The 13361-nt window shown below is 35.0% G+C and overlaps 1 protein-coding gene across 13 annotated transcripts in view; it reads left to right on the top strand.

Annotated features, from left to right (window-relative positions):
* The window catches only part of RAPGEF2 (Rap guanine nucleotide exchange factor 2), a 183625-nt gene that overhangs the window by 146513 nt on the left and 23751 nt on the right, over positions 1–13361 (top strand). For all 13 annotated transcript variants that reach the window (XR_012055660.1, XM_030271433.4, XM_012573430.5 and 10 more), the window contains 9 exons: positions 493–670; positions 1648–1784; positions 2336–2494; positions 4081–4233; positions 4601–4765; positions 7724–7831; positions 7923–8126; positions 8232–8340; positions 10307–10553. Coding sequence is in view for 12 of the 13 variants with exons in the window: in XM_030271433.4 (XP_030127293.4) it covers positions 493–670; positions 1648–1784; positions 2336–2494; positions 4081–4233; positions 4601–4765; positions 7724–7831; positions 7923–8126; positions 8232–8340; positions 10307–10553 (1460 nt within the window). In the remaining variant the exon portion in view is untranslated. The remainder of the gene's footprint in view (positions 1–492; positions 671–1647; positions 1785–2335; positions 2495–4080; positions 4234–4600; positions 4766–7723; positions 7832–7922; positions 8127–8231; positions 8341–10306; positions 10554–13361) is intronic.

Here is a 13361-nt window from a genome sequence, read left to right as displayed (position 1 = left end):
AGGCGACTGAGAAAATAACAAAATTCCTGTAGCATTTTGATGCTGTTCTCATTTCCCCAAACTGTCTGTTTAAAATTACGTTGCTTTCCTAAGTGCCTCAAAATGTAAATTTGGGGTGAGCACAGAAATTGTCAAATGAAAACTGTTTATTGAAAAAAAATTATATTCAACTAACAGTCCAAGATATTGTTACTTGAAATGTAATAACCTTCAATCCCCCCAAGACCCACAGATTAAGTAATGTCTGTTGAATCCTTTGTATGTGTGACTGATTGAAACAAATGTTGAAAGTTGTATTTAAACACAGTGGGTTTGGATTGATAATTTTTAGTTGTTTTAAAAAGATATATAAAGAAAAAAGCAATATAAAAATATTGAATAAATTTGAGTGACGGGCTAAATTATAGAATTAATCTCTGTACATTTAACCAGAAAAACTGCAGCACTAAAGAACATATTTGAATGTTTTTTAATTGTTTATGCACTAATTAGGCTACAGAAAGTGAAGCTGGTGATATGGATCTCAGTGGATTGCCAGAGACAGCAGTGGATTCTGAGGATGATGATGACGAAGAAGACATTGAGAGGGCATCAGATCCTTTGATGAGTAGAGATATTGTTAGAGACTGCTTGGAGAAAGACCCAATAGACAGGACAGATGATGACATTGGTAAGTATTGCAATGTAGTAAAATGTTGTCGAACCTGTTCTTCTTTACCTCCAAAAACTTAATTTTTCAGCTTGTTGTTTTATTTTAATCATTGGCCTTTGTAGTTGGTAAGTTTGGTGTTTATTATAACTGTTTTTATATAAGTATATATATAATGTGAACAAGTAAGGAAAACATATATAATATGGGTGAAACCTATTATTTTCTGGCCCTTTTGATCTCAAGTTCCAGCTTCTAATTGATATCAAAACAGGTTTATGAAGGAGATGTCATTGGAAACTGGAAAACAGACAGTACCTTGGCAAAGGCAACATTAATGTCAACACTGCTTCTCACAGTATATTTTTAATTGTCAGTTGTGACATTGTGACTTGACATTTGCTGGAAACACTGGAGCCTTTAAAACCTTAACATAAATGTGCATCTAATCAAACTAATTTGCTGTGTTAACATACAAGTAAACACATTGAAAGCAAAGCAAAACTAGAATCAAAATTTTTTATCTAATCTGTTTCACTGGGGGAGATATTTTTCTTTTATTGAAGTATGACTAAATGATGATTAGTACAATCATCTGTTAAGCCTAGACTAGGAGGTGTTTGCTTTAGCAAACAACTTGCTCAGTTTTGTGGAATTTGTCTTGCTGTGTTTTATGTAGTTCTAGTCACAATGAAATTATTGCCCTGACTGGAGTATTAAAGATATCATTGGTTGTATTCAGAGCTCTTGGTTGCATTACAAGCCTTCCATTATGCTGACTTTTACTTTGCAGGGTTTCTGTAGATGATATGATCAGCCAGTCTGTGTCTAAAAAATACCCAGTAATTAAAACAGGCCACTGTACATGATTTATTAGTATACAGAAACGATTGTGCAGCATTTTAGCTTAAGCAGCCTCAGGCATCTTGCTGAAGAACTATCTTTACTGTGCTTTGTTGTTTTGACATGCACGACTCAGTGGGCTTTTTCTCCTTCAGAACAACTACTGGAATTCATGCATCAATTGCCTGCTTTTGCCAACATGACAATGTCAGTAAGGAGAGAACTCTGTGCTGTAATGGTATTTGCAGTTGTGGAGAGAGCAGGAACTATTGTACTAAACGATGGGGAAGAGGTCAGTAGAAGTTGCTTTTAACTCTCCTATTATACCAAACATCCCAGATTCCACACAGTTAAGGTACTCTTTTGTTACTTAAAAAGAAAAAAAAAAGAAAAAAAAAAGGCAACATTCAGGTAAATCAAGACTCTTTGTGTTCTGGATTTTCTGAAAGCTTATGTTTAAGTGCTCACTCATTTCTTAAGCAATAAAACAGAAAATATTCTTTCTAGTGTACAAAATGCTTTCTGCCTATTTGAGCTCATTTGGAAACTTCATGTCAGTGTTCAACTGCTGCTTTAAAACTTCCTTTGGGTTTTTTTTTTTTTTTTGTTTGTTTGGTTTTTTTTCCCCCACACTGTCTTTCACTACCTCTTAATAGTAAAGCTGATCTTAAGATCCCAGTTTTCTTGAGCTGGTACAATTAAGGAAAGTGAGCTTGTAAAGTTTTCAATAGGTGTGAAAAAAAAAAAACTTTTGCTCCATAACAATTGTGAGAGTTGTATTTGTGTAGTATTAAAAAGTTAAGTGATTTGGTCTTCATGTATCCTGCAATGTTTGATTTGTAGCTGGATTCCTGGTCAGTCATTTTGAATGGCTCTGTGGAGGTGACATACCCTGATGGAAGAACAGAGATATTATGCATGGGGAACAGTTTTGGTGTTTCTCCCACCATGGAAAAGGAATATATGAAAGGAGTGATGAGAACCAAAGTGGATGACTGCCAGGTAGAGTGTCTGTGGTACATGCAAATTCACACCCACATAGGTGTAGTACAACTCAATAATGAGACCCAGTTTTATTTTAAACTTAATATATGTAAAATATCTAGTGGGTAACCCTGGACAGTAGTTGGGTAATGGCTCCTGCATACCCACAGTCTGGTAAATGGAGTTATCTTTATCTGGTTAAATGATTATTTTGCATGAAGATGTTTCTCTACATGCTTTTTCCAGAATGTGAGGGCCACCAGCCATACATCCATTGCTTCCAATGTTCCTAGTAGGACCTCAAGGTCCATTAGCCAGGACAGGCTCCTTTCCTTCTGCAGCTAATAGCTATTCTGCCTTACTCAACTCAGCTACTGAATATCAGAGTAATACAGACTTTATCTCCTTGGTTTGAGTGAAAGATCTAATTTTGGCTAATTTGACCTTTCAAGTGAAAAGCCTTGATGTTTGCTGTAATACAAGCAGTCAGATGTAAAAAAATGCTTTTCATAGCATAAAACTACTGGCTGAATCTGGTTATGTGATTGCTATTTGCTTATTCCTGTCCAGAAAAAAATAGCAGAGCCATGGGTGAATGAAGCATTTTGATTGGTCCTGATGGCTAATTAGCTTGAAGTAGATGACATTTGAGAGGGGTGAAAATGTGTTAATAGAGTCACCTGGTTTAGGTTGCCCATCTAACTTCCAAAATGTGCATAAATGGTTTCTCATTAGGGTAATGTTTTCAACAAATCCAAATTGTGGGACTTCTGTTTCAGCTACTACTAGCTGCTGGAAAAATGGTGTATAAGTGAATTTAAAGTAGTGTCTCTCATTCTTGGGCTCTTGTCCTAAGTATGTACGTGAGGATTTAATAACTTTTCAATTATAAGAAACACTGTTCCTCTCATTTAAATACCTAAATTCACATAATAAGGCAGTTTAATCTTGCTCCCCAAAAGAGACAAACATATAACAATTTGTGTATAATGTAATCTTTTTCTAATTTGTAATGGTTGGTCTTAATTATATTTGCATAGTATAGGTATTAGGAGCATTCCTAAGATATTTATTCTTGCACTTATTCTTGGCTGAATTGATGATTGTAGAAAATAATTTTCCTGTGGTATGCTTTAAGCCAAGAAGTAATTTCTTTCTTTGTGTCTGCACTAATTAATTGAATAAATGTTATTTTTCTTACAAATTGACTTCAATAAAATTGCTATAAAAAGATTATTTACCAAAACAATAGGCACAAAAAATAAAAGCTGAGTTTTCACTTAACTCTTCTGAACACCACAGAAGAGTTGGGCTTCATCTCTAGCAGTGGGGAGGTCAAAGCAGCTGAAGGAAAATGGCTGGGAGTACTAAATCATATTGCTCTGATGGATCTTGGTCTCTTATAACTGCAGGATTTTAGTGGCAGTACTGTGCCTGTCTGTTCATCTGTTTGCTCCAGCTGAACTGTAGGAAAAACAAGTTTGACTCTCTGCAGGTTGAGGAGCTACTTTATCTTGTCTGTTGATCAAGTACTTACACCTTAAGTCTAAAAGCTCTTCTGAAGATTTAACCTTCTAACATTGGTGCGCGATGATTCTTTCCAGTTTGTTTGTATAGCCCAGCAAGATTATTGCCGCATCCTCAATCAAGTGGAAAAGAACATGCAGAAGGTGGAAGAGGAAGGGGAGATTGTGATGGTGAAGGAGCACAGGGAGCTTGACCGCACTGGAACGAGAAAAGGCCACATTGTCATCAAGGTAAAAGGAAAAGAGAGAGTCTCTTGAAAAAATCTGTGTTCTGCAAACCTCTTAACTTGGCAAGTTAGGTCCAGGGTCAGTTGAGATATATATTGTAGAAGTAAATATTTGAAAACGGACTGTTACCATTTATAGATTTTTAAAAATAATTATGTATGTTGACAGCTAGGTGATTTTTGTAGATATTAATTACATAATAGTTTTACATTCTTTAACACAGTTGTCAAGCTATTATGTTTGCTTAGCTCATCAGTTAATGGATGGCAGTATTCTTTCTAGTGTGATGAGTCTTCAGTATGTTACAAGAAAACAAATTTGCATGTGTTGAAAATAACTATGATTTTTTCAAATTTTTTGCTTTCAATAGGGAACAGCTGAAAGGTTAACAATGCATTTGGTGGAAGAGCACTCTGTGGTAGACCCAACATTTATAGAAGACTTCCTGTTGACGTATAGGACCTTTCTTTCCAGCCCAATGGAAGTGGGCAAGAAGTTGTTGGAGTGGTTCAATGACCCCAGCCTCAGGGATAAGGTAAAAATCTCCAAATCATGTATTGTTACCATTTGCATTGAGATATAAGATAATAAGAATAAAATATGCTTTAGAGAAAAATGACGAAATTGAATAAGACTAAATGACTAAATTGAATAATAGCTGGTGACATATTTTAATGGCAGAATATATGGCTAAAACTAAGGACATTTTCCCCTTGTTTTATTTAAATATTACTGTGCTAATGCAAGGTAAATTGTCCACATTTTACTTTACTGTGTTTTTTACAACTTAGTTGCTTGCAGGAAGGTTTTTTTCAATAGTATTTTTATTTAATGTAATTCAGTAGAGTTTTATTGTGTCTCCAAGCTTGAGCATATAACTAAGTTCCATGTTTTCTGTACATAATGCTAGTTAATTCAATGTGGCAAATGGGATTTTTTAAAATACAGAATAGAAAATTCACGTATTATTAAAAATCTGTTGTGCTTTATGTAGCATTAAAAAAAGCCACCAAGCCCAACCCAAACACAAGAAAGCAATCAGATATCTTCTTCCCTAAACAAAATTTCCATGATGGAAGAATAAGGCACATCCAGTTTTGGCATACTGGCCATTGAGGCTTTATCATGTTTCAAATTATATTGATTTATTTTCTCTTGTATGCAACTTTTTCTTATGTTAAAAAATTGTAAAAGTTTCCAGATGCCCTTTTCTTTTTATAAATTTGAAACCATGGGATTTATATTAGTACAGTGAAAGAGAAATTTAGTTTTCAGCTTTTATTTAAATCTGGGTATTTCTTCCACAAATGTTAGTATAGCTTTGCCTTGAAGGAGGGATCTTATATATGACTGAAGGCAGGCTTTGCAGCTGATATTGTTCAGAGCTATAATATTAGAGTTCATCTTTAAAGTTATGTTGCTTGTCCTCTAATGGACAATCCCCTCAGCCTCTAAAAGCATGAGCCAGCACAGTTGCTTGTATCAGTCTGAACACAGAACAGCTCTTTGTTCTGCTGCCTCCATAGCCAGCCTTTTCTGACCTCCAGCAGCACTGGCAGAAAGGCAGGAGGCAGAGAACAGCTTGGGACAAGTGGAGATAAGCAAGTAGAGAATAAGGAATCTGGAAGATTTTGGCTCTTTTGTACTGGGTGCTGGTAGGCAGTAAGGGGAGTGAAAGGGGTGAGTAAAACTTCCTGGGTATGATCAGTACTCAGGAGCATTCAGAGTGGGACACTGGACATCCAGCCTTAGCAATGATTTTGCCCTGCAGCACGTTACTTGATTTTACAGCTTTGATCCTCTTTTAATGCTTTTCCTGATTTGTGACACAAGTAATGGCATTCCTCTGGAAGTCAGCATTCAACTCCTCTCAGCTCAGTGTCCTCTGGGTATAGATGAGTAAGTCCCAACTTTAAAAGCACCATTGACAGTGAAGCTGTCACTGCAGTAGTTTAAAATACATTGCGTGGTACAGCTTGCAACTTCCCAGACAATTTTAATAATCTGCAATTACCCTAAATTTAACCAGACATTGTCTGGATCTTCCAGTGTCATCTGCAGTAATGAAAAATATCAAAACTGTTTAACAGGAATGAAGTTCAATTTCAAAGGTGCAGAAATCGCAAGTATTTTCCTGTGGCTGGGAGCTGCAGCATGTAGAGCAGGCTAGTTGCCTTCAGTTAGAATCTGAACTTGAGGAGTTCTGAAGTGCTTGGTTAGTTTGTTCATTAATTTCAGCAGTTCTTCTGAATTAATTTCCTTTGTGGGGTAAAAGGAGAATTACTTAGAAACTTCAAGGGTAGCAGGGATTGGTTTTGCATTCCTGGTGTCAGACCTCTAGCACATGGGGCTGCAGAGGGTTGGATTTTGTGCAGACACAAAGAATAGGCAGGGGTTAGCACTGATTAAAATGTGTATGAGACTTTGTTCTTAAGTGTTAGGTTTTGAAAAGTTTAGAGATTTATCCCTACTTGATTTACTTTCCCAGCATAAAAGAAGAAATGCAGCTGTATTTTTAGAGGTAGCATTGAATTTAGAATTGGCACAATTCTTTTGGGTTCAGCATCTTTTTAAAAATAGCATGAATCAATACTAATTCAAGACACCAAAACACTTTTGTTTTGTCAGGACAAATGCTGCTGATGTTCCAGGTCAAATCACATACTAAAAGAGAGAATATTATAGTAAAAGCATATAGTTTTAAAAAATATAGCTCTTATTTTGTGGCTTTACCTTCATTAGTATTAATTAATAGTATTTCTTCAGATTTTTTCCTAAGAAGCTGTAAAATACCAGTTAAAATTCTTCTCAGCTCTATCATCATAATTACTTGGGGGGAGTAGTCAGTGGAGGGAAAAAAGGAGGAGTAAATTGAAAGATTGGCTCTAAGGAAAGTGATTACTGTTTTTGCTGTTAAAACCTCTTTCCTGCTTCTTGTGATATCTTGTTTTTTCCTGCCTCTCTAAACATACAGTAGCTCTTTTACAGAGGTAAATGCCAAATGAAGTTAATGGTGGCACATCTAAAGATTTAGGAGATTCAAGAGCCAATATTAGGCTGTATTGTAAGCTTTGTGATCCTGTGCTTGGAGAACTAAGCAGATTTGGAAATGTACATGAACAGGAAATTGTTATAAGTCAGAAATGGATCTACCTTGTTGCCTTCTACCTTTGTGCACTATTCTTTACTTAATAAAAGTTGATACAGCCAGCGTTTTCTGACTTGTAGCACTCATTATGAAATACAGCATACAATTGCTTATACAAGTGAAAGCAATTTCGATACTTAATTTTTTCTATTTTCCTGATATATAATTGCATATTAGTGAAGTTTGATTTGGATGTGTATATATATGTATGTATATATGTATGTATTATTTAAGATTCCAGTGCAAATTTACAGAGCCTTTAATGACCAGTATTTTTAAAGGACTTGGCAGTAGTGTTGTTCTGAGTGTTCCAGCAATATATTTATAATATTGATGAATTTTCAGGTTACACGGGTAGTATTGTTGTGGGTGAACAATCACTTCAATGATTTTGAAGGAGATCCTGCTATGACTCGATTTCTGGAAGAATTTGAGAACAATTTGGAGAGGGAGGTAAGAGTGAGGGTTTTTTTCTGACAACATGGGATAGCAGGGAATAACTAGGCTGTTGTTATATATAACTTACTATGATTTTCTCTTCTAGAAAATGGGTGGACATTTGAGGCTGTTAAATATTGCTTGTGCTGCTAAAGCTAAACGAAGATTGATAACCTTAACAAAGCCATCTCGAGAAGCCCCTTTGCCTTTTATCTTGCTGGGAGGGTCAGAAAAGGGATTTGGAATCTTTGTTGACAGTGTAGATTTTGGTAGCAAAGCTACAGAAGCAGGCTTGAAACGTGGAGACCAGGTATGCCATTTAAAATGTGTCCCTCCATTACCCTGCCCCTGTTTTGGTTTTTTTTTTTTTTCGTTTCCTTTCTTTTCACTACATTCAAACTTGTTTGAATTTTAGATACTGGAAGTGAATGGTCAAAACTTTGAAAACATTCAGTTGACAAAAGCCATGGAAATCCTTAGAAATAACACTCATCTGTCTATCACTGTGAAAACCAATTTATTTGGTAAGTTTGTCTCCATTGTTTGTTTTTTATAGAGATCAAAATTAATTTTTTTATAGTTTAAAATAGTTATGTTTGAAACTGTTTTGTACTAGAGAGACTAGAAAAGGAAAACACTTTGATTCATAATTGCAAAATAAAGTTTAGGGATTAGAGTAGGGATTTAACATGAAGTGACTTCCCTCTCACATCTATATGTTTCTTGATTAAGAGGAACTATTGTGACTATGTAGCTCAAACTTAAAAAACCTGCTTGTATATATAATGTTTAGTTCTCTCTCAAGAAAGAAACCTCTTCAAGCATTTCAGTTGACCAGTGGTCTTATTCTGTCTGCTGAATTTACTTGTAGTTTTTCAGCCCACTCTAAGTGTAATGAGCTCAAGGCTATTACAACCTTTCCTGACAGCTAGGTGAAAAGATTCTTGCTACCCTCTGTATTTGTTCTCTACATATTTCCCTCTAACAAGAACTAAATACACATGGAAGAGTCTTCAAGCAGCTCAGGACCTCAATTAGCATCATAAATAATTAATAGATTGGAGCTTTGGTTTGATTTTTTACCACTGGGTACTTGGATTACTTATACAATTTAGTGATGTGTTCCTTGAGTATCTCTTTCAGGATCAGGTTGTTCATCACAAGTAAGTAGGGCAGAATATTACCACAGCACATCACTTCACTAAGTGAAGATTTAGTTTGCCTAGGTTATCCCCAAAAGTGTCTGGTCAAATCTGTTTCCTGAGGATGTTTTTAGGTTTTTGTGGTGGGTTTTTATTTTTGTTTGTTTTGTGGGTTTTTTGTTTGTTTGTTTGTGGTTTTTTTTGCTTTGCAGTAAAGATTCTAATATTTCAGTTGGTTCTAATAGTTAGAGACATTTCTTACTATATCTGTATATGCTTTTTTACTTGAATGCTATTGTTTCGCTATGTGCAAGTTCTGTAACTGTCCTCCTCACATTGGATGTTTGAATCTCATGTGTTGCTTTACTATGTTATAGAGTAAACCTGATTTCTTCCTTTCTTCAGAAGTGTTTTTCTAATTTTTCTATCTAGACCCTAATATTAATCCTTGGTTAGTTGCCCTTGTTCCTATGCTTTTCCACAATTCCCTTAGTTCTAATTACCTCTTCTCATTTATTACAAATCAAGTCATCAGAGGATTTTTCCATTTTTGTATGGAGAGTTCAGAGGATTTTTCCATTTTGTATGGAGAGTTACTCTAACACTCACAATACATGACTTGCTCTCCAGTTCAGTTTATTTTGATTTATTTAAATATATTGGCTTTTTTTGAGGCTCAAAGTTGCAGTAGAAGAACTAATTTACAAATTTATCAGATATTTCTGCCTCAGAGATGACTCTTTGCTGGGGAACTGAGGGAGAATGAGTGTTTCTTTGGTATTTCTGGCAGATGGATGCAGCAGCCCTGTCAAACATCCAAGGTGTCTCAGTAGTCTCCTGCTTTATTTTCCTTATTACTTTGTTGCTGTTCTCCTTCTGATTTTTTTCATGCTGTTGCTAATAATTTTTTGCCCATCTGAAAGCTTTGGTTGCTGCTTCTCTGTTTAAAACTTCCTTCTAATTTTTATTTTTCTATCTCACTTTTGTCTAATGTGCTCTTTTTATACATGCCGCTATTCTGCAGAAGCCTTTGTCTTTAGACTAAAAAGTCAAATTCCTTCTGTTGATACTATATGTGTAACCATGTAGGCACCTGTGAATTTCTCTTCTAGGCTGGGCCAATTAACTGTTTTTCTGATTTATAAGACAGAAAATTAATGTAGTTTTTAAAAGCAAAAATGTTTTTGAATTAATTAAGCTAATTAATTAATAAAACTAAATTAATGTGGAATTGATAGAATACCCTATTTTTTAAATGATTAATATTAATATTAAACTGGTCTGGTGCACAGAGCTTTATTTTACATTTTTGTCCTTTTTCTTACCTCCCTTTTTCTGTCTTGTGCAGTTTTTAAAGAACTCTTAACAAGGTTGTCAGAGGAAAAAAGAAATGGTGCTCCCCACCTGCCTAAAATTGGTGATATTAAAAAGGCGAGTCGTTACTCCATCCCTGACCTTGCTGTTGATGTGGAGCAGGTAATAGGATTAGAAAAAGTAAATAAGAAAAGTAAAGCCAACACAGTTGGGGGAAGAAATAAGTTAAAGAAGATACTTGACAAGACTCGAATCAGCATTCTGCCTCAGAAACCATACAAGTGAGTTTATTTCCTCCTAAATATTTTTCTGCATTAAATTGTAAGAATTCTTAATGAACTTATAATTTGTGATTATACTTTTTTATTTATTAATACCAATCATGTTTATATCTGAAAAAAATACCAGAAAAAAACATTCTGAATATTTGAACAAGCATAGACTGCTAACAGTGCAGCTCCTGACATAAATTTAAATGCATTTTTTTTCTTATAGATCAAGTAATGACACAAATACTTCTTTATGTCATATCCCTTTTAAGAGAACTATTAACTGAAATTATTTCAGAATAATTCTGCTAGCAGCTTACTTGCAATGGGTTGGTATTAGCTATGGTTTCAATAGCCACATTCCAGTGGTCTATAAGAAATTTGATGTACTGCTGTAAGGGAGAGAGGGGTTAAAATTTTAACTTGGGTTCTTTGATGGAATTGTGTGTGGTTTTTTATTGTATTTTTTTTAATGAAAGCTAAATATGCTATCTGATAGTTTTTATTCTATGAACACATTTTAGAAATAGAGTTCTGAAAATTGCTGGCAACAATAGAAGAGTGAATTTTATATGATATTACGGGAACCTGGTTCTTGGCCAAGGCAAATGGTATTGATGGTGGGAAAAGGAATTGTAGAGTGTTGTTGTGTGATCAGTGTTTTGTCTTGCATTTTTCTTTCCTGTGTCCCACTAAGGAAGAAACTATTCCATGTAAATTTAAAAAAAAGACACTTGTGCTTAAAGTGCAGGGCTTTTATTCTGCTATTACTTAAAAATGTTTGCTTAACTGATGTTAGATATTGCCTACTAAATGAAAACTATTCTGAAACATTATATATAGAATGTTAGTAACATAATTATTAAATTAATATAAATTATATCCAAATAATAGATGGCAGGACCTTTCAATAGAGGAGAATCTGTAAATCCAACTCTTTTTGAGTTGTTTGTCTTTAGCTTATTTTCCTTTATTTACCTGGTCTTGCATGTTTGTTTCTCTGTGCATACATAGATCTGTTTTTCTGCATTGGTTTTCACTATGGTTCATAGCATTTGCATAAAATTTTCATATTGATTTTTCTTTTTTTTTTTTTTTCCCCTTTTTTTTCTTTCATATTTACACTTTTTCTGTACAGGGACCTCTTTGGGTAAGATTCAGAAAAACGTGACCTATTTTATTTTCTTTTTGCTAGCTCTACTTTATGTGTTATATATAGCAGTCTGTCTGCAAAGCCTGTTGACATTCGGTTGTTTGTGTCTGCACAGTTTCTGTGTAGAGATTTGTAGCTATAGACTTGAGTGTTCGTGATTTTCTTTCCCCTATTGTGTAAAAGCATCAATCTCATTCTTCCTTATAATTACTGGTGTTGTATATATTAAGGGACTTTACCTAGTTTCATGTTTTTGCATATAAGAAAATCAAGAGGAATGAAAAAGCTTATTTACTCTTTAGTTAAAGTAGTCATTTAAAGAATTAATGACTCAGCTGGCTTAAGAGGTGAAACTGTCCACCGTTTTTGAGTATGAAGACTGTAGAAGGCTCCAGTGCCTTGAGGATGTACCCAGACAAAACCAATCTTTAAACTATAATGGAGTTGCTCTTGGAGCTTGTCTGCTTCATGAGACAATAAATCAGTATCAAAGATGAATCAGTTTGCGCAGGAGATAATGCTTTCCTTCAGTCTTGCTGTTGAGTTCAAGAAGGTTAAAAAACTTCCCAAATGGAGCAAACAGCACCATTTCCTCTGCACCTACAGGGAAATCTCTTCACTGTCTGTGGGACATCTCTGAAAGGGTTCCAGGTACAATCTCCACTGGAGCTCTTTGTTTACTTTTCTGACACAGAGTGCTTTTGTGGTCTGTAGGCTCAGTTGGTCCAAAAGAGGATTAAACACAATCCCCACCTCCCTCTCTAGCAAAGTTCTGCCTGGTGCATTGTGCAGCATCCCAGACAAAGCAGCAGCCCCTGTGTATCTCCTCTCTGCAGTCCTGCAGCGGGGTGCACAGGATTTTGTGTTCTGAGGGAAGAAGCATTCAGATACTTCTGTCATTTCATTATCTACCCTGTTTGTCATTCAGCAGGAAAGTTATTTCTTAATTAATGTGCTGTCTCCCTGCATGGCAGATGCATACATAAAGCGATAGAAATGCTGTTTCAGTAAAACCACAATCTTCTTTCATTGGCATAATAAAATATTTTACCTAAGAGTAGATCATCATGAGACCTGGATTTTTTAGTGTTGCTCTTTCTTTCTAATTTTTCTAGGGTTCATGACTTGTTTGCATAAGTTAGAGCTCAGGTTCCAATTTAGGTTTTAAAAATAGACTGAGTGTAAAGTAAATGAATTCCAATTTCTTATATGAAGACTTAAACTCGAGCACGATTTTAGACACTTTTTTTTTACTTTTAAATCTAACATTTTCAGAGTTGATCCACTTTACTGAAGCTGCTTCAGTCATGATGCACAGGATAGGTATAAGATTATATAAAACTAGCAAACTGCAAAAGAAATGCATAATGCAAATGAAACTATTAATAGAAGATTCACACTGTCTTAATTTGATTTGAATTTAGAGAAAATACTGTTGTTTGCAGTATTTATGAAATATGGTATATAGTAGTTTAGAGCAATCAGAAAACATTTTGAGGTACTAGGGCTGCAGGGTTTTTTGTCTGCTTTCTTTTTTTTACATTGTGGACTGGTTCCTGCTTGAAGGACCTGATATTGATTGCTGGCAAATTTTTTGGTTGTAGTGAAAGACTGCACTTAACTTATGAAAGACTAACACCTTAACTTCTGATTAAGAGAAAATCCTA

This window comes from Taeniopygia guttata, chromosome 4 (assembly GCF_048771995.1).
Source record: "Taeniopygia guttata chromosome 4, bTaeGut7.mat, whole genome shotgun sequence".
In the NCBI taxonomy this organism is placed as follows: Eukaryota; Metazoa; Chordata; class Aves; order Passeriformes; family Estrildidae; genus Taeniopygia; species Taeniopygia guttata.
Note: the sequence above shows the minus strand (reverse complement) of the source record. Positions and strands in the feature narration are given on the sequence as shown.